At 45.2% G+C, this 21,640-nt stretch overlaps 1 protein-coding gene across 2 annotated transcripts; it reads left to right on the forward strand.

Moving 5' to 3' along the window:
* The first annotated feature begins 5,841 nt into the window (after positions 1-5,841).
* On the forward strand, positions 5,842-20,736 carry LOC114605794 (extracellular serine/threonine protein kinase FAM20C-like). 2 transcript variants are annotated; one of them, XM_028747369.2, is made up of 10 exons: positions 5,844-6,652; positions 7,895-8,058; positions 8,379-8,457; positions 10,538-10,630; positions 10,930-11,045; positions 11,387-11,567; positions 12,593-12,702; positions 15,301-15,382; positions 17,215-17,274; positions 18,234-20,736. In XM_028747369.2, exons 1-10 carry the CDS (start codon positions 6,177-6,179, stop codon positions 18,508-18,510), a joined length of 1,638 nt encoding a protein of 545 aa, XP_028603202.2. In that variant the 5' UTR covers positions 5,844-6,176; the 3' UTR covers positions 18,511-20,736. The 2 variants fall into 2 exon arrangements, with proteins under 2 accessions (XP_077791088.1, XP_028603202.2); XM_077934962.1 differs by lacking the exon at positions 17,215-17,274 and having other exon boundaries at positions 5,842-6,652.
* Positions 20,737-21,640: the final 904 nt, after the last annotated feature.

Genomic DNA, 21,640 nt, shown 5'->3' on the forward strand with positions numbered 1-21,640 from the left:
GAAGGTATATAATTATCTCTCTTGCAAACATGGGGCATGAGATTCTATGCATATTGATATAGTTTCTTTAATAACATTACAGAAATAAGTACAATGTCCATATTTGAACAAGCACACACGCACACTCATATGTTGGTCTTGATGACCCAACCAAGTGTCAGGCTGACCTACAGAAATCAAACTGCTAAGGTGGGGGCTTATTTCAGCAAACAATCTGTTGGCTGCTTTGCCTGTCTCTTATCAGTATCTAGTGGTCATGTGGCTGTAGCTGTGACCTGTATGAAGCAAGCAAGGCCAGCCTTATTTAGCCAATCCCCAGCTCTTTGGTCTGAACTCCCTGCTACAGAACTCCAGCAGAAGAGGGATTTTTTCTCTCTCTTCCTTGGTAACAGGAGTCCAGTTCAGTGTGCTTTACCTTCATAAAACCTCCTCTGTGTTACACATAATCAATGCCTTCATTCCGAAAATTTGACAGTGCTGTTATGCAGTGGCTCCACAATTCCATTATTGCAAAATCTAACATGTATTTCTCCTTAATTGGGCATAACAAGAGTTATATCGTACGGTGGTGCTTTTTACAATGAGTCATAGATGTGGGAGTGATCAACTGGAGGGTAATATTTACTGCTGTAAAACACCCATGTCTTTTGAGTGCTAGGCCCCAATGCTCTAGCATGCCATTTTTAAGCTGCGAACCACTGTGACTTGCTTTCCCACTGAGGGAGCCATGGGAACATGATGTTCTGTCACTGAGCTATACACCATGTATCCAATGGTAGCAATAGGAGTGACTGTGCAACTGCAACAATGTGACTAATGCATTGTCATCAAGGAAAAAGAGGTGAGAATTTTGAGTGTTGCTCTGCAGTGGTGTCATGGCAACAAAGCACATTGACAGATTGCCTGGTGTGAAGGGCTGGCTTTGAAAATCTCATTTCACTGCAAGACTCAAACCCAACGACGAAAAATCTTCCAGTTTATATTGCCAGCAATGAAGTGACGCAAAGCCAGAGGGTGGCAAGATTCATCCCTGCTTAGTTTTTCCTTCTGTCGCACAAAACCAGCCTCCTCCAAGATGGATCATTGAGCCATCAGACTAACATTTGAAGGCAATCATGAACCTATCAACTACATGGGATCTCATCATTCCCCTCCCCCTGAGATGTTCTATTATTATTACGTGAAGTAAGGAGAAGATAGCTGGCAGCTCCCTTCAGGGGTTTGGCTGTATGACATAGGGGGTAGACCACGCCTTTCAACCCACCTGTCAGTCATGTGGCATCATTATGACACCAGATCATTGACAGATGCCTTGCGGCACCCGCCTGTCAAAGTCCTTTGCACAATGCTTTCCAAGCACCTGGCAGCCAGCTAGTTTTCCGGCACTTGGGTTTTTGCCAGCCCTGGGCCCAGCAAAGCACCATGCACAGGACTTGCAAAGCAGCTATCTGCAGGGATTGGCTGCTGGAACTTGGTTGCACAGCCGGTGCAGGAGGGTTGAACTCTGCTCATCAGCTGATAGGTGGTCACTTCAGCTCTGCTCTCTGCAGGATTCAGTGATGCAGTCGAGTCCCCCAAAATGGCTTCACAGGCCAAATTGGAACCCATGCTGAAGGTTCTCTACCCTCATATAGAGAAACAATGATTATTTTTATTTGTCTATAAATGCTGTTGTTTTTTTCCATATAAGAGACCCCAAAGCGATTCAAAATGAGAGCGCAGGACAAGTGTGACAAACTCTCAAAATACAGTAAAATTGTAACAGCAAGGGAGAACTACAGATTTCCTGTCTGTCTCTCAGACATTGTCACGCAAGGCCTGATTCATTTTGTGCACAAAATTGTTCTAAACATGTCTGCACCAGGTGATACTTTCAATTTGTCTTCTCTATAAATAGCATTTACATATGACACAAAGTTGGAGAAATGCTTGCAGAGACTTTGTAATGTGAGTGCCCCATGTGAAAACAGTCCAAGATCTGTAGGCTCTTTCACATAAGCCACCAAATGTGCTTTATTTAAAGAAACAAAAAGTCAGTGGTAGATCTTCAAGCAGGTTGCCTTTCTTCTTTCTGAGCTTAAGTGTAGCATTTGAAAATAACTTGCATCGTTTAAAATGCACAAGCATGACTATGTGCACATTTAAACCCTGCACATTCCCCCCTCCCCTGTTTTTACATCTCACCAGAAGTGTGAAAACATAACTAGCAGATGGCAAGAGTCTTTGGTTCATAGCTACTTGAGAAGTTAATGTGTTGCTATGCTTTATTAGCAATGTTAAGAACTTATTATACTGTATTTGTAATACTTTTGATGCCCGGTTCATATGTTGTTTGTCCAGAAGCACTGACCCACAGCATGCATATGTTGTTGGTTTCTCAGTTCAGTTATATGCAGATAGTTTCAGGTGTTAATGTTTGAACACGATTTGCACAAGAGGCCTGAAAATGAGGGCTGGGTGGTTCTTGAGCTTATTTTGGCCAACCCCCCCCCCCCCAAACTGAATGTCTGGCCCAGGGCTGGCCTTCCCCCAAATCTTGGTTTAATCACTTGTATGGGATAACAGCGGCCTGTATCAGCTCATCAAGCATGTTCCAGTGGCAACCTGTATGGGGATAAATGTCTCACTTCCTTCAGCATTTAATGTGAGGCAAGGTTTAACTGTCCACCTCAGAACCAGTTTTCAGTACTAGACCTCCATGCCCTCTTCCCTTGAAACCTGGGCTATAATAATGTGTGTATTTGAGCTCATGTGGGGTGCTGTGCCACTGACAGAACCAAGGATCATAGATTGGGGACTAGAGACAAGGATGCTGCTTCCAGTCAGGACTTGGGCCTGGCACCACACACACACAGAGTTTTTCTTGACAGTAGGTTACTTTACTGGGCCAGCACATAATGTGCTAAGATCACCTGAGCCACTTGGGTTTGACAAAGAGCCCTTAAAAGGGGGGTGGGGGACTTTTGAATCTCCAGGTGTCACTGGACCTGTCAGCCATGCTGGTTGGGGCTGATGGAAGCTGACGTTGCAATATCTGGAGGGCCCCATGTACCCCACCCCTGCCTTAAAAATGCCTTGCTTAAAGGCTCTCTGCCACCTTCACCAGTCATCATTTTTAGACACCTCAGTCCTCCAAGCAGGGTTTTAGGTCAGCCCTTTTGACCAGAAAGCTCAGTTCATCCCAAGCCTCGCACATGAGCACAAGCAAGAGCCTATTTCTCCACCTTGAGGGAGCTATAGAACTTACTTGACTTGTCCTCGCCTCGGTATTACTGCAATGCAAGGGGAAAAGGGGGAAAAAAAGAAATATGGTGTTGTCAGAATCTGGGGCGACTGAAAGTGTTAGCTGGAGACAGTTACTAGGCAACCGCCGCACCATGGGACATAAGTAAGCCGAGAGCTCGTCGTTCTCTCCACAGCTCACGGTATTTGTTCTCTGTGTGTGAGACAAAGTGAATGTGCCATAGCAAATGCGCGGCTGCGTGTCGTGAATGGTATGCTGGTGAGGAAGTGACTGTGTATTTTCAGAGAGTATGAGCATGGTTACATCTCTCCCCTCAGTGTCCTAGAAATAATTGCCAAGACAAAAGGCTCCATCTGCACCACATATCTATTTGAAGGAGTATCAAACCACTTTATTAACAGCGGTGGCCTCCCCCAAAGAATCCTGGGATCTGTGGTTTGCTAATGGAGCTGAGGTTTTTTTTTAGGAGATACCTATTCCCCTCACAGAGCTACAATTCCCAGAGCTGCTTGGGAAAGAGGGATTGATTATTAAGACACTATGAAAATGTTATTCTCTGTGAAGCGAATAGGTGTTATCTTAACAATTCATGGCACTCTTAAACTGCAGTTCCCAGGATCCTTTGAGGAAGCCATGACTGTTTAAACCAGTATGATACTGCTTTAAAGTATAGTGCAGATGGGGCCAAAGATTTAAAAGGTGCTGTGCCATCATTCAGCTAGAAAGCTCAAAAAGGTTACCTTGGGCAGAACAAGCATCGTGGAAGCCTCTGGGCTATCATTATTTTGCAGGAGAGATTCAAGCACTCACCAGAACTTGAGGTTTGTGCAATTGAATTGGGTTAAAATGCTCTGCTGTCCAATTGCAACAAATCCACTTAAAAGCAAAAAGGACTTCTTGCAGTTTGGAAAGTGACAGAGAAACACATTGAAAAGTGCAGAATGGATGGGTGGTTGACAAGAAGATGTGTTAACATCCTGCAGGCAAATTGGGCTGGATGCTCAATAAAAGCCACACTAACCCCTGTGTAAGCTTTGTGCAAATCAGGATGAATTCTGAATGAATAGATCATCTGGAGAAGCCTTGTATTTTACAAAGCTGTTTCCAAGATAAAATGAGAGAACCCCACCTAAGTCACTGTGCAGGAAGAGCAAGAGATCACTTTACCAAAAAAAGAAAGAGAGAGAGAGAGAGAGAGAGAGAGAGAGAGAATGTAGGTGTGTTTGGCCCGAGAACAGCAACGAAAATCCAAAATCCGCATTAGGACAATACTTTTATTAGACCAACCAAAGTGATGTACTAGCTTGTGAGTTCTCCCTGGTATGTAAAAGGGCAGGGGGAGTTGGGGAAGTCTTGGAGGCTGCATCTGATGCATTTATCAGGTGCTATGCGACCTGAAACCTGGATAGCACCTAATAGAGGCTCATGTGAATGTGTGCTGCCTTATCTCACATTTCTGTGACCAGATGCAGACACCACAACTTTCATCAGCCAACTTTTCCCCTCCCCTCTCTGTTTACCATCTAGCCCATTGAAGAGTTATGGAGAACTCAAAGCACTGCACGTTATTTTCCATCATTAAAGGTAAAGGGATCCCTGAACATTAGGTCCAGTCATGGCCAACTCTGGGGTTGCGGTGCTCATCTCGCTTTATTGGCCGAGGGAGCCTGTGTACAGCTTCCGGGTCATGTGGCCAGCATGACTAAACCACTTCTGGCAAACCAGAGCAGCGCACGGAAACACCATTTACCCTCCCGCCGGAGCAGTACCTATTTATCTACTTGCACTTTGACGTGTTTTCGAACTGCTAGGTTGGCAGGAGCAGGGACCCAGCAACGGGAGCTCACCCCATTGCGGGGATTCGAACCGCAGACCTTCTGATCGGCAAGTCCTAGGCTCTGTGGTTTAACCCACAGCACCACCCGCGTCCCTTTTTTCCATCATTACTGTTGGCTTAATAAAGGAATAGCTTGAATTGTGTTTTTTTGAAGGGTAGGGGTGTTATTCTTCAAACTTATTTGACTTAGCAGTATTTATAAAATAATGCACTTAATGTATGGAGTGCTTTGAGGAAAGGGGGAACTAAGGGCTCAGATCTAGGTGCCACATATCAATATTTTCATGAGCTCCATAAAACACATGGCCTTTATGCCAATTCCCTCAAAAAATCTGATTTCCCTTCACAAACCCCCACACAATGAATATGGAAGGAGCGGGCAGTGCCTCTCTTGCGCCTGAGAATCCTAGAAACTTGTTTTAATTCTTCTTCTTTTTTGTGGACAGTTGTTGAGCCACTGCAGCTTTCCAGTGAAGGTCGAACTTTTAAAAATGGATGAAGGAAGAAGGAAGAAGTCATATGAATTATGTAGGTGGCTAGCTGACAGTCTTTATAGGTGAAAGGAGGGAATCAATATGTGAGCCTGCTGGGACGATGGGGTTCCACAAGAGTTTGTGATGCAATAACATAATTCGAAGGGATTTGTGGCATTGACCAATCTGCTGCTATCAATCTGGAGTTTAACTAGTTCATGTTAACCTTGGCACCACTTGCTCTTCCCTTATCAGCATCATTAAATTCATCTGCAACCAGCTTTTTTGCCCTTTTCCTGCTGAGGACTTCTATGTGAGCAGAATGATTCCTAGCACAAGCAGCCCCTTATACAAGACCCAGAATTAATTATTTATTTTGCCTTGGTAAGGATTATCATAGCATAAGTGAAGAGGTTTTGTTTTTTATAAGTAATCTTTTGCTTTTTTTTTTTTTAATTGAGCTTCCACTTTTTCCTTTGGATTCCCAAAGCTGAAAATAAACCTTAGATAACATCCTTTACATCCTTTTGAGTAGGGATCAAATTGCGGATTATTATTTTTTTACTGACACGTGGACCTTCGTCATACATTTTGTGCTACTGGCATCCAGGACTTCGCAAGGATGGTGCACCACCTGCCTTCCCTGTTCCAAAGGAAATTTAAAGTCATTCTCTGTTTTCTGCTCCTTTTGGCTCTCCTGGTACACATAGTGTTGGATCTGACGCTCTCCGCCGGCCTTGATTCTTGTGGATGTACCCGCAAAGGAGAAGATCAACCTAGTCCCGCGTTATCAGCCCAGAATAAGTTAAACCTGAGGATTCTCCAGGACTTCAGTGGTAGCAACAGCTCCCTGGAGAAAGGGGTTCACTCACCAGAAGGCGTACCGCATGCAGGTAGCAGGGGCAACACCCCCCTCCAAAGTCACAACTTCGAGCCGAAAGAAGCAGAAGAAAAACCAACATGGACAGGCAGGTCCAAACTGGCTGCGCTTTTCGACCATCCGCTCTACAAGATTCCAATCCCAAAAGTTATGAAGAAAGACAAGCTGTTTGCTACCAGACCGAAGATGAAGATGTTTGTGAGAAGTAGCAATGAATGGTGAGAGGCTCTTGGGGGTTTTTTCATAGGGACAGCTGGGTGGCCCATACAATTTGGTATACATCCTCTGCAGGGATGGCGTTCATGGAGTCAAACCCACTTCATCATAATCTGACAAAGTGGGCTTGAGTCCACCAAAGCATAAAGGTAAAGGTAAAGGGACCCCTGACCATTAGGTCCAGTTGTGGCCGACTCTGGGGTTGCGGCGCTCATCTCGCTTTATTGGCCGAGGGACCTGGCGTACAGCTTCTGGGTCATGTGGCCAGCATGACTAAGCCGCTTCTGGCGAACCAGAGCAGCGCACGGAAACACCGTTTACCATCCCGCTGGAGCGGTACCTATTTATCTACTTGCACTTTGATGTGCTTTCGAACTGCCAGGTTGGCAGGAGCAGGGACCGAGCAACAGGAGCTCACCCCGTCGTGGGGATTCGAACCGCCAACCTTCTGACTGGCAAGTCCTAGGCTCTGTGGTTTAACCCACAGCACCACCCACGTCCCTATCCACCAAAGCATATGCCATAATAAATATGTTAGTCTCTGAGATTCTCTGTTACTGCTTAATATAGGGATACATGTTGCTTTATATTGAGTTAGACCAGCAGGCCATCCTGTCTACCCTTGATGACTGTGGCTCTTCAGGGTCTTAGGCTGAGATATTGCCCTTAGATATGGAGAAAACGAATTCCACCACGGAGTCCCTGCCCCTGCCAGCACTTCGTTGCCATTTTCTGATCTCTCAGGGCAGCTGGGCTCAGAATGTTGGCCTGCCATTTGATAAGCACCGCTAGATATACATGGGGGCTCAAGCTTCTTTGCAACATTTTCAGACAGGCCGTGCTTTCCAGTTAAAGCATGCAAAGGCCTCCTTTCCATCCCCTCACCTCACAACAGCCAGCCAGTACACTGAGTCCTCATTGGCCTGCTTTTCTTCCTCCTCCGCCCTGGGCTCTTTTTCCTAAAGGGTTTTTGTTTGTGTACATTTGCAGACCTCGTGATACCCCTGAATAAGCACGGTGTTCATTCTAGTACATTGGGGGGACAGGGACCTGATAATTCTCTTCTCGCATTCATTAATGGAGAATTGCAAAAGAAGATGCATAATAAATTTTTGGTCCAGCGCGAGATCATTCCTTATTGCTTCTCAGTAGCCAGATTTCTGTTACCTTCTGGAGCTCACCAGCCTATGATAATATATGCAATTGTTTTTGTGTATTGTGTTGTGGGGGTATTGGATCTGCAGGGCTAGCAGCAATAAGGCACATGCGAAGCTTCCAAAACACGATGCCAACCCTGCTTGGCTCCAGTTCTACACTGGCATCAATCGCTATGAACTGTATGCCCGCCATGACCCTGCTCGCCTTGCCACGATGGAAGATTTGGCCATGCAGCCAATTGTCAGCTCAGGTATGCTGTGCCACATTCGGGTCCCTCGACCGCTCATACTTGCTTTCTTCTCACTTCACCCTGCCTGTTTGCCTTGTTCCTCCCCCCTCACTCTTTCAATCTCCACTTTGTTTCTCCCTCTCAGTTTGATACCCAGCCTGTTAAACCATCCTGACAAGAGTCTTGTGGGAAGGGGGAATGAACTGCTTTCTGGAATGTTCTGCCTCAGTGCTAAGCACCAGAGCGGACTCTGTTAATATTTAAATACCAGGTTTCGTCCTCATTCTCAAAACTGGGAAAGGTGGCGATTTGAGCCTTGTTCCTTCTTAATGTAATTTCAGTTCAAAAGCCTGGAGGGACACAACTGAAGCTGATCATGACCTTCCCCAACCATGGACAAGCCCTCTTCAAACCCATGAAGTGAGTAAGGAAGGCCAGCAATGCTTTTAGAGGCCCTGTACCAATATCCTGGGTCCAAGTTCTTTTTCATGTGTGGCAATAACCTGTCGATGGACTCCACCTGGAAAACAGATTGTGCTTGGAACCTTCCAAACTTTGAGTTAATTAGTTACCAGGCAGCTTCTGTGTAGCAAGAGGGTGAGGGTGACCCCCTTCATGCCAGTTCTCCAAACAGAGCTAAAAACAAGGCTGTGTTTGGACATAACCCTCTGGAGCAACTGTAGTGAAGGCTCCTCCTTTGATTACCACATCCCTGGAGAACCGTCTCTGCCACCTCACACTCTTTATTTATTAAATTCCTATGCCACCCTTCATCTGAGGATCCCAGGGCGGTTTGCAAATACAGTGGTACCTCGCAAGACGAATGCCTCGCAAGACGGAAAACTCGCAAGACGAAAGGGTTTTTGGTTTTTTGAGTTGCTTCGCAAGACGAATTTCCCTATGGGCTTGCTTCGCAAGACGGAAACGTCTTGCAAGTTTGTTTCCTTTTTCTTAAAACCGTTAATACAGTTGCGACTTGACTTCGAGGAGCAACTCATAGCACGTGGTGTGGTAGCCTTTTTTGAGGTTTTTGAAGACTTTGGTGATTTTTGAAGCTTTTCCAAAACTTTTCCGAAACCGTGCTTCGCAAGACGAAAAAATCGCAAGATGAAAAAACTCGCGGAACAAATTAATTTCGTCTTGCGAGGCACCACTGTACAATAATATAACCTCACTGCACACTACCAAGTATTGTTGGCTGAAACGGATGCTTTCCCTTCATCATTGCCCAGATTCTTCAGCAATGGCACAAGTTTAGACTCTGGACTTAATGGCCTTTGTAACACCACATTTCTAAGCAAACTGGGATTTCAATAGCCCTAACCTAGCAATGGAAGCGTTGTAATACTGTCTCCTGAAAATATGAGATCGTGCAGCCTTAGGGGTGGGTTAGGGGTACAGTTCTTCCCTGGCCATTGGCACTCACCACCATCGGTTCGCTAATAGTCAAAGCAAACAGTTTTGATGGACCATAAAGCAGGTGTTTCTATAGAATTAATTATGGGATTTGTGGACCATCGTTCAACAACAGCCTAACAATGATGCAGCATAAGATAAACCTAGGCCGTTACTGTGGAAATGGCAGAGAGCCATCGATCACCTTGCATCAGTTTTAGCTCCCGCAGTAAATGGCGAACTCAGCCCTCCATGTTGTGGTTTGTTTCTGATGGAGAGGTGCGACCTCTGGTGGTAAAAGATGTGAAATGTTGTGCTATGTTGTTCTCAATGGACTCCTCTCCCCTTTCATTTAAGGCCACAACAATATTGTTTCAGCCTTGGCCAGTTGTGCAGCTAGGCTATTTTAGACTGGAGGACCTCATAGTCTTCAGATGAGTAACATGTATTGTTTCACTTGCTTCAAAACCAGGGCAACTATTGGGGGTGGGATGGGGGCTTCCTGTTTGTTATACTGAAATGGGCTCTAGACTTCTGTGTCAGAGTTCTGCTTCAATCGCTCCTAGTTTGCAAAGCTAGGATTAAAATTTCAGGGCTTCTCCAGACAGGTGGGTTTTTTCCTTGTGGGTGTATCTTGCAATATTGACACAATAACAGTGCTTTAATGGTGGGTTTATATTTGGCTGACCAGAGACCATTCCACATTATTAGTTGTTCCGTGATGCTTCCACTACATTATTGCATTACTGCTGTCTGAAGGGACCCTCTTGCACTACTATAGTGCAACTAAAACAGGACACACACACACAAGCTGCTCTGGAACATTTATAGTATAAAAGGTTGCAGAATTTCAGCAGGACATTAGAGGGCATGCACCAACTGGAAACAGAGTGGTATGTCCATACCTGAAACTATTGCAGGTGCAAACAGTATTGAAAACAGAATCATGTATGTAAATTTGAGCACAAACCATCATGAACACCCAATAAAAGGGATGTATGCATTGTGCATAGTGACTATGAGTTGCAAAAGATGTCTGGGCTTCAGTTCAACACTCGACAGAGAACATGATAACCCACCCCATCTCTTCTTGCCCCTTCCCCAGGCAAACCCGAGATCAGGAGACTCCAGCAGATTTCTTTTACTTCTCAGATTTTGAACGGCACAATGCAGAAATAGCAGCCTTTCACCTCGACAGGTGAGTCCAGCACAGTGCACTCTCCTGTCCTGCAGGGTGCGGCAGATTCCTGCCAAATATTATCAAGATCATTGATTTATCAATTCTAAACAACCATCTCAAGGCAATTTACACTGAAGATAGTGTCCAAGACAAGTATTAGTGCGAAGCAGAAAAGACAGGGCTATTTTCCAAACTGACTGTATGTTCTATGTTAACGAGCATTTGTGTAGGATTTGTTGTCTGTGTTTAGAGTGTTTATTTGGTCCAGCTGCAAACAGAATTGGTTTCATTTTCCCATTTTGCTCATTTCTGGGGAGGATCCTGGATTTCCGAAGAATTCCCCCCGTTTCTGGCCGTTTGGTGAATATAACCAAAGAAATCCGTGATATCACAACGGACAGGAAACTGTTTAAGACTTTCTTCATCTCCCCAGGTGAGCACTCTGTCCCCTGTTTATCCCTCCTTCATAAGATGAGCTCTAATGTGTAGAACAGGTGTGGAGAACCTGTTGCTCCCCAAAAGTTGGTGGACAGCAGCTCCCATCATCCCTGGTCACTGGCCATGCTGGCTGGCACAGATGAAGGGGAGGAGGCCAACAACCTCCAGAGCGCCACAGGTCCCTCAACTTTGGTGTAGAGCAACTGTGCTAGCCGTGTAAGCTATTCTCCCCTCCTGTTATGTTGCTTTGCACCCACAAGACATGTGGTGGCATGCTGATGAGCTGTTGGCATTCCCTCACTTTTGCTTTCCTCCATTTTGCGTGTGTCAACCAAGCCGGCAACGTCTGCTTCTTTGGCGAGTGCTCCTACTATTGCTCCACGGAACATGCTTTGTGTGGCAAACCTGACCAGCTCGAGGGCTCAATGGCGGCCCTCCTGCCGGACAAAGAACTGGCTGACCGGCGTTCGTGGAGAAGCCCCTGGAGGCGTTCTTACTCCAAATTCAAGAAAGCTCAGTAAGTATGCTCAGGTGCAGAGGGAGGACCAGTATTGAATGAGAGATTGTGAAAAGCATGTTCTGGATGAAGAGAGCCAAAGGAGAAAACTGATGAGCCAGGATAGCCAAAGACTGAGGAAGCAATGTATATATGTCCCTAAACCAGGGCTGCCCTAGACATTGATGAGTCTGCATGGAGTGCTGAATCTACATTCCCCCAACCCTCCAATTTAGGTGAAACCCCATATCTGTTCGGCACTTCTTAGCTTGCCTTTTCTCCATCCCTTCTAACTAGTTCTTATGTGCACAATGTAGCTGTGCTCCATGGTGGTGAAGTAAACCAACCAGCAGACTGGTTCAGAGGCTCATTCAGGGCTGGTTGGCTCTGTCAATATCCAGGAAGGGTAGCAGGAATTCCTGAAATGAATGTGCTCATGGGGTAATATGAAATGCTGGTATTCCTATGATTTTATGTTGCTGGAGCCACCCAGAGTGGCTGGAGCAACCCAGTCAGATGCGTACAAATTTGGGGTACAAATACAACAACAACAGATTTCTTATGCATTTATTTCATAAATACAATACTATTTTTTTTATACTGCTTTATTGTAAATGTTTGAAAAAGTAGCAGTACAAGCAGGAAGAATTAACTCCTAGCTAGGGGGTGGAACACATGCTGATCTGTTTTCTGTTGGAGACCATCTCCTGAGTTATTTTTGTTTTAAGCTCCGGAGCCATTGCTGCTCCACAACTTTGACTCTAAAAGCCAGTGCCACAAAACTGCATTACATATTCAACTCAAGAGGTCCCGAGTCTGCTGTTTGTGGTCTCAAAGAGCTGCAGCTGTACATGAAAAGGCTCAAACAGAATTTATGTAATCGCACTTAGCATCTGTGCCCTGTCAGGGTGATGGATACGTTGACAAATGATGAGATGACCTGGGGGAGCTAGAGAGGCTATAAGGAAGGGTGGAGACCGTTAAATTAAAGGTTTCTCCCCACCATATGCAACTAATGATAACCTTTCATGACTATCTGTTCTAAGGTGGGAATCAGATGATGATTACTGCGCAGAGGTACGACAGACGGCACCATATGACAACGTATCCCGACTCCTCAACCTCATCGATATGACTGTGCTTGACTTCCTTATGGGTGAGCTTGGGTACATTTCCTCCTGCAAGCTGCACTGCATTTGGGGACAGGACCATAGCTTAGGGGTAGAGCATCTGCTTTGCATGCAGAAGGTCCCAAGTTCAATCCTTGGCACCGGCAGTTTAAAAAAAGGATCACAGAAAGGTGCCTTATACAGAGTCCGACCATTGGTCGCAGCTCTCCAAGATTTCAGACAGGGCTCTCTCCCAGTACAGTGGTACCTCGGGTTACAGACACTTCAGGTTACAGGCGCTTCAGGTTACAGACTCCGCTAACCAAGAAATATTACCTCGGGTTAAGAACTTTACCTCAGGATGAGAACAGAAATCGTGCTCTGGCGGTGCGGCGGCAATGGGAGGCCCCATTAGCTAAAGTGGTACCTCAGGTTAAGAACAGTTTCAGGTTAAGAACAGACCTCCGCAACAAATTAAGTTCTTAACCCGAGGTACCGCTGTACTACCATGACACAGCAGGATTCGAACCTGGGACCTTCTTTATGCCCCTTAGAGCAGGCAATCCCGGGATAGATGGACAAAAAGTCTGAGCTGCTTCCTATGTCTCCCAGTTTCTGACTGCTACAACACTTTCCTTTGTGTCATTCCAGTCCTTTAGCTCAGCCTTTAATAGAGAGACTTTGCCTCATTGCATTTTATTCTTAGGCGCGATGGAAACTCAGCGGCACTGAGAGTTCCTGAGAAACAAATTAACTCCGTCTGCGTACATCTGCCTGCCTGCCAGCTTCCCCGCAATAAGCATCTCTGGCTGTGCATTGTGTTAATATACGTGACTAGAACACAACCCGCTAAGCAGATTGAGCTGCGTTTCCCCTTGTTTCGTTCTCACCTGTCTTTTGACATTGCCTTATTCTCCGGCGTACCTCATTTCATGGGACCATATCCTTGCACCTTTCCCACCGCCCCCCCTCCAATCCAATTTCGCACATTGGATGAAGCAGGTTATTTGCCAGCGAAAACATGTCACAGTGAGTCAGGGAAGGGCTTGGATCATGAAGTTAATGAAGGATAAGCTTTTGGTCTCCTCCTTCTCCCCGAAGCCACCTCCACCCTTCTCAAAAAGCCTCTCTTAGAGGGTCAGGGGTCCTCCTGAACAGTGTGGGGATGGGGCAGGGGTCGGATGGGGCTGCTGGAGTCAGAGGTGCCCCCAGACACTGTCCTTGGCGACTGCCAAGGCCTGCTGACCCTCCCATATTTTTTTTAAAAAAAGATTGAAGGGGGTTGGTTGCCTGCTTTTTCCCTCTTGTCTTTTATTTATTAATTTTATTTACTTTCAAACCAATTTGTAATTTTTAAAAAAATGAAAAGTGGTAAATAAATACTTGAACTAATTAATCACCACTACTGCCTGCCACCACCATCATTTAGTGTATTGTTCATTGCCAGATTTTTTTTTCTGTGAAGTGGGTATTTTCTGGTGCACAAAATAGTTTCTTAGATTTCCCAGTGGAAAAAGAGGTTGGGAACTTCAGAATTAAAGAGCACATGGCCTCTGTTCTTGATCAGCTACATTCCTTATATTCTAAAGATCCCCCCCCCCCCCTTATATACACTGTGCTGCCCTGGGCTCCTTTTGGAGGAAAGTCAGGATATTTATTAAATAAATAGGCTCTTTATAATGTTCTCATCCCTACTCTTTCTCTTTCCTCAATTTGACAATACCAGCGGCAGTTCATCTTAAGTCTGTGCCACTCACAGCATTTTATTGGGGGGGGGGGTGTTGCATCTGATTTGCCCACCATTTGGCTTTGGTTTCACAAGTTACATAACCTGGATGGATTCCCCTCCTTTCATCCTTTTGTCATCGGTGCCAATAACTTAGGCTGATTTGTTATTTCTGTCCTTGAGATCGCTTCTGCTCCACTTAATACTTCATAATTACTTCTGCCCTATCTAACAGCTTTCAGGTTGTACCCACTGACCAATTAATAGCTGGGCATTTCATTCATTTATTTATTTTATCTCTCTGCTGAGGATAGTTCAAGAGTTCGGGGGTGGGTGGGAGGGAATAGGCTTCTTCTATAATCCTAAACATAGGTAAGAGCCCCTGTGCTAAACAGTCATGCCTTACACCCAAAGAATCCTGGGAACTGTAGTTGGTTAAGGGTGCTAAGAGCTAGAACACTAGTCCTCTCACAGAACTACAATTCCCAGAGTTCCCTGGAAACCACTCTCTTTTTAATTAGCATCAGATGAAGCGTTTTGATGACTTCAGGCTCTTTGAACCTTTCTAGTTTGCCTGAATAAAACCCAGGGCTTTTTTTCAGCCAGAACTTGCCGGAACTCAGTTCTGGCACCTCTCAGGTGGGTGCTGTTGCTAATCTAAGAGAATGAGGGAGGTTTCATGGTGAGTTCTGGTACCTCTTTTTCTAGACAAATAGCATGGAATAAGGATATTGTCTGATAATTGCTATTTGTTATTGTCTGCAGTTTTTTCTTCTTCATTTGGTCTTGGAATTTATATCCTGCCACAAGATCCTCTCAGGGTGGACTTCTCTAATACCTTCTTCCTCTTCTTCCTCTTCTTCCTCCTCTTATTTCTGCTGTCTGCCTCCTCTTCTATAATTCTTGCCTCCATATGTAGGAAACATGGATCGCCACCACTATGAGACCTTTGACAAGTTTGGGAATGACACTTTCTTCCTTCATCTGGACAATGGACGAGGGTGAGAATGCAACATGCTTCCCTGTGTGGGCGAGGGACTAGGGGAAGCTTTTGAGCTCTGTCTTACAATGATCTGCATTTTGAAGAAAGGGCTAGGGTATTCCTACTTCAGACTGTTACTTGAGATGAGCTGCTTTTCTGGGAGTGAACTTTGAAAGCAGGAGCTTACAAGACAAGGATCTAAAGCAGGCAAGAACCAGAGTATAAGGTGGTCCTGTGGCAGGTTCATGCTGAACTGCTCTTAGCAAACCATTATTTGACTATATCAGGCAGGGCCAGTCCTACTGTAAGGCAGAGTGAGGCAGCCGCCTCAGACAACAGGTACTGTACTCAGACAGCCTTGGGAAACTGGTGGGATGTTAGAGGGCTGAACTATGCCACATGGCCTGCACTGTACCTTCCAAGTTAACCTGTTGTCTTGAAAATATCGTTATTATGATGTTTGTATCCCGCCTTTCCTCCTCCCCATTTTATCACCCAACCAACCCCAGGAGGTAGGCTTGGCTGAAACAATGACTGGCCCAAGATTACCCACTGGGCTCCATGGCCTAATGAAGATTTGAACCTGGGTATTCCAGATTCTAGTCCAGAACTCTAATCACTACACCACACTGGCTCTCAGATGTGGAAAAGGATGCTGCCCAGTCACCAGTGTTGACTTGATTTGATTGCAAGCCCAGTCAGCTTTTGTACAGTGGTACCTCAGGTTACATACGCTTTAGGTTACAGACTCCGCTAACCCAGAAATAGTACCTTGGGTTAAGAACTTTGCTTCAGGATGAGAACATAAATCGTGCCCTGGCGGCATGGCTGCAGCAGGAGGCCCCATTAGCTAAAGTGATGCTTCAGGTTAAGAACTGTTTCAGGTTAAGAATGGACCGTATTTAACCCGAGGTACCACTGTATATGGAATTGGGGAGCGATGTTATCTTGTTCTTCACCGCAGGTGGTGAAATGTCTTGGACTTGACCTGTTGGAAAGTGCTCGGTAGCTGATGTTAATGACAGACCCACATATTCTGATGAAGAAATGTAACTCAGTTTTAATGCAGTGGCAATGTAATCAAAAGCTCTTTCCAGCTGACCCAAAGCTATTTGTCTTTTAGAAGACTTCTTAAAGTTCCCAGGAAGCCACAAGCTTTAAATGTGCTTTAAATGTATGGTGCGGACATACAAACTTGACACACTTTGGAGAAGACGGCCTTGTAGTTTGTGATACTTTCAGAACTGGGTTGTTGTTTTTTTAGGAACAAAAATCTCTATACCTTAACAGAAAGAAAGGAAAATCCTTAAAATTGTATAGTTATTTACTGATATCAATTCAATATGTAGGAGGGGAGACATTAAGTGGTCTGGCTGTCCTCCAACTTCCCCATTCCATACCATTTACTCTTCCCTTCCAATGTCCCTTCCTGATATAATTATAGGTTAACCTGAATATAGCAAATGACAGCTAGAGAGTACAAAACTGTTTCTACACAAGGATGGAAAAGTTGTAGTTCTCCATCTATTGTTGGACTCCAGCTCCCATCAGCCCCAGCGAGTGTAGCCAGATGGTCAAGGATGATGCCTCTTAATAGTCCAGCAACATCTGGCGGGTCACATTCCTGCTCTACACCATTCTAATATCTACCAAGATATATTAATTCTGCAGGGAAAGTAAACTTTGCAAAAGGATCATGAATACAGCACTGCACAAGCACACATAATCTACATCATTTGCAACATTTGGACTTTTAAATATCAAAAGAAGTATCTATTGAGCAAGATAAACCCTCCCAAAATAGCATTTCCCAAAAATAGAGTAACCATCTGTGCCTTTTGTTCTTCTCAGGTTCGGGAGACACTCCCATGATGAAATGTCCATTCTGGTTCCACTTCAGCAATGTTGCATGTAAGGATTCTTTTCTCCCATCTTGTTTATACTCTGTCTTTGGAGGGGGTATAATTAAGGAAGTCTTATTATTTTGAGGTGGGTAATCTTTTTGGTTCTGTAGGCCAAATTGCTCTCAGTTTTTAGGTTAAGGATTTTCCCCTGGTCAGATTGTAGTGGCACGGAAGCGTGTGGCTGTGCCATTTGCCTCCTCTACATAAGCCCATGCACCTTGTCCACCACTGTGCTCTGCTGGTGGCATATTGTGTAGGCCAGGGGTAGCCTTCCATATGTTTTGGACTACAGCTCCAACAATCCCTGACCATTGGGCATTAATCAAAAGCATCTGAAGGGCACCACATTGGCTACTCCTGGTTAGTCATGAGGGGCTGGCCATTGGACTTGATGACCTCTCTCCCAAGCCTACAGTTCTATGAAGTGGCTCTCATCTCAGCTATCTGAAGCATGCATGCCTAAGCTAGTTCCCAGCAGATACACCAGAGCTCAGCGCAATTGAGGATGCAGGCTCATTTCTGCCAGAAGCCAACTGAAATGCCCACACTCTTGAGTTAGAGAAAGCCTACTCAGCTACTTCCACCACCTCCCGAAGCTAAAGGGAGATGCAAGTGCTTGTGGTTAAAACAAGGAGCCTTTTATGTAGGACAACAACTGAGCAAAAATTTCATCAGATATGAAAACGGACTCAGCACTTCCTCCACCCTGAAACACTCGTGGCATGATAGTCTTGCTTTCAGGTTCGGGATAAATATGGAGGAAATTATTTGGCAAGTATCCATAATGTTTGTGGTTAGTCTTTCCCTATAACTTCTTGCCCACACTCACCCCTGCCTCTGATGTGGTTCTGATATCCCAAGTCTGTGCATGTAATAATGGAAATGCTCAATGTGACATTTCTCATGGTTTAAAAACGTTGTCCTTCCTCTTTCTTGATTTTTTCCTGTTGCTATTGATGGATCCAGTATAAAAAAGTCAACGTTCTTGCGCCTCCAACTGCTTGCTACGGAGCCTTATCGCTTGAGTGACGTCATGCGTGAGTCCTTGGCCACTGATCAGCTGTCACCAGTCTTAGCGGAGCCTCACTTGAAGGCACTGGACCGGCGGCTCCAGAAGATATTAGACATGGTGGAGGACTGCATGAAGAAGAGTGGAGAAAGCCAGGAAGTCCTGATAAATGACTTAAAAGGACAGCAGTATACATCCTCAGAGCTGCGAGACAAGAGAAGTAGCGCTGCCTGAAGGGGATGGATCCCCGGCCTGTTCAAACACACCTCTTTAATGCTACCTCTTACATTCAAGCCTTGCCGTAGGGAAGTCACTAGTCATTCTGTGCTACAGTGTGGACATAAAGGGGTTAGGGAGCAACCAAGGGAGAAGGGAATGTGGAATATCTTAAAAGAACAAGAGGGAGGGCCTGGAAGCAAAACTTGGACAAAGTATAAAAGGAGCATTCAAGCTCTTTAATTGTCCTGAGACTTGCAGTGAAGCCTTGGAAGCCTGATGGGCAAGCTGTGGTTTGAATGGAAGGATAGTTAAAGCAGGAGTAGCCCACATGGTGCCTTCCAAATGTTGGTGGACTACAACTCCCATCATCCCCTGACCACTGGCTGGAAGTGATGGGAGCTGGAGTCTAACCACAGCTGAAGGGCATCATGTTGGCAACCCATTCAAGTTATTAATGCTCAGCGGAGCTTCATTTCTGTTCCTTTGTAGAATTCCTTTGTAGCTATAGGAAAGGAATGTGCCTTCTCTCCCTCCTTCCCACTTCTCAGAGCAATCTATACAGCCAAGAATCTCTCTCATATTTATTCTCTTACTATTTATTTTGAGCCATTTGCAGTGCTTTGGGCTTCTGTATGGAAGCGTGAACTCTGCCCAACCTGCCATTGTTAACTATGTTAGCTTGCCTGCCTGGGGATGAAAAAGAAGTGAGACTATGTGCGCTCGTCTTGATCTTGCCAGGTGTTGCTAACATGCTTTTCAACCCACTTCAGTCTCCGATTGAAGGTGCCAATAAATCACAGGCTGAAGAGACTTCAGGCCCCGTTGTCCTAAGATACTGATGCTGTGAGCAAGTTCATTGCTGCTTTTATCTACAAGGCTCCCTGATCTCTACTTGTGATCAAAGAAGAGAGGGCAACAGTACTATGGGCTATGCAAAACTCCAAGAGTGCCTAGAAGCAGCAGTAACAAAAGCAGCCTCCTCTCTCATAAAATAGACCAAGATCCTTCTAATTATTATCACCATCATCATAAACTATCATCACCACCGTGGTTTTTTCCCTTGGAAAAGCAGCATATAAATCACGCAGTCAGCCTTATTGGTTTATGTGTATGCTGCCTTTCCCAGGGCAAACCATGCCCAAAGTAGTTCACAGTGATGTCAGAATAGAACACAATAATAAGAAAATGCATGAAACACAACAAAAACAACTACTACAGGAAGCTGCCAGATACCAAACTGCTTGTCTATCAAGACCAGGAATGTCTGCTCCGACTAGAAGCAGCTGTCCAGGGTCTAAGCCAAAGAAAGTTATTTTCTGTCATCTCCTGTGACCTGATCTTATTAACTGGAGATGTCAGAGGACTGAACTTGGGAACATCTGCGTGCAAAACCATGGGCTGCAACCTGTCCTGCTTGCATAATGGGACTTCCTCTCCCAGGCTTCTGTGCCCCCCCCCACCGTGCCCCCAATCTGTTCTGGGGTTTCCCCTAACCCTCAAGAGCAGATCTGGGGCTTCTACTGAGCTATGAACCCTCCCCAAGCATTTCAGTCAGCTGTTCAGCATTCTGTTTCCCCCCACAGTGGCCAGCTAGGTAGAAATAACATGTACTCTGTAGGAAGATCATCATGTGTAACAATTGCATGTGTGGCACTTTCCCTGTGAGTTATAGACACACTGAGATCCCACAGGCAGGCACAGCTTCCCAGCCTATGTGCATTCAGGGGAAAGCCTATCGAATCATGGAATGGTAGTGCTGGAAGGGACCACGAGGGTCATCTAGTCCAACCCCGTGAAATGCAGGAATCTTTTTGCCCAACTCGGGGCTCAAACCCACGACCCTGAGATTAAAAGTCTCATGCTGTACTGACTGAGCTATATATTTCTGTGTTGTTACATGTGATGATCTGACATTTGACTGCCCATTAATTAATGGACGGGCCTTCTGTGAAGAAATTTTGTAATGTATAAAGCAGTTCCGAATGTGAAAAGTATAAGGATCTATGCAGATCTGGGCCAGGTCAGTGCCTGTGTAGAGGCCACTTGTGAACCCCTTGCACACTGCTTTTAATTCTAGGAAAGAAAGTCATAATGCACATGTAACAAAGCATTAAATGAATAAGAAATTATTTCAGTAAGGTTTACAGGTCCTTAGAGAAGCCAAGAGCCAAGGCCATATTGCCTGCTGCATATGTCAGAGTGCTGGTGTTATGGGTATTAAACTCTGATCCCGTCCAATTTTTCTGCTGTTTCTCTCATTATTTTCTCAAAATAAAGATTGAAGCGCCCTAATGAGAGAAAGCACCCTTGGCAACAACCTCAGGAACAATGAGCCCGTCTGCTGTTGCTTATTCAAAGTGTACTGTTGCTTTCTCTGAAAATATTGCATTGTGCCTACTAATTGGCCCTCAGTGTTCATAAGGGCCTTCCTTTTCAACAGTTTCTTGTAACAAGAGGTTTTTCGGTTCCCATGAAGTTGAATAAATGTGACAAAAATACACGCAATATTCGACATGGGTTGCATTAAACTAGCTAAATTATCTCGGCTCCAAGCCTCCATCTTAAACCCAAAGGTTAAGCTCAGCACAAGACCAGGCTGCTGGTTTCAGAGACCCACCACAGTGGAGGGGTTACTGACAACAGTGTCTGGCAAGCCACCTGCTATTTTAATTTCCCACAATGCCATTGAGTGTTGGGTGCCCCAGTGCACTGTGGGAAAATTTAAATGGTGGGTGACTTCCCAGACCCACCCACTGTCACTAGCAGGGGGAAATGGTAGGCTGGAGGGGGGAAACAGGTGTCAGTGGTGGTGGGACCAAGGCAGGAATCAATGCCAATGCAGGCATCAGGGCTTTTAGAAGCTACCTGAGAGTATTTGACTGACACCAGGCCTGCTTCAGCAGACCCATTTGGTCTACCTTGTTTTCAATCAGTTGTGTGTTTGTGTAAGTTCTATATCCGTGATAATTCTTCTGCAGCCATGTTCTACTAGATAAATTGATTGCTACCCCTTATATTCCATATGTGACTCGGGTCTTTTCCAATTCGCAGTGCGACCAAAGCCTGAGTGGCTCAGAACCACACAAGTCTTATTTAGTAGATTGGGAAATCTCTCGTATAAATGAAGAATGATGGAGAAGAGCTG

The sequence above is a fragment of the Podarcis muralis genome, chromosome 10 (genome assembly GCF_964188315.1).
Source record: "Podarcis muralis chromosome 10, rPodMur119.hap1.1, whole genome shotgun sequence".
In the NCBI taxonomy this organism is placed as follows: domain Eukaryota; kingdom Metazoa; phylum Chordata; class Lepidosauria; order Squamata; family Lacertidae; genus Podarcis; species Podarcis muralis.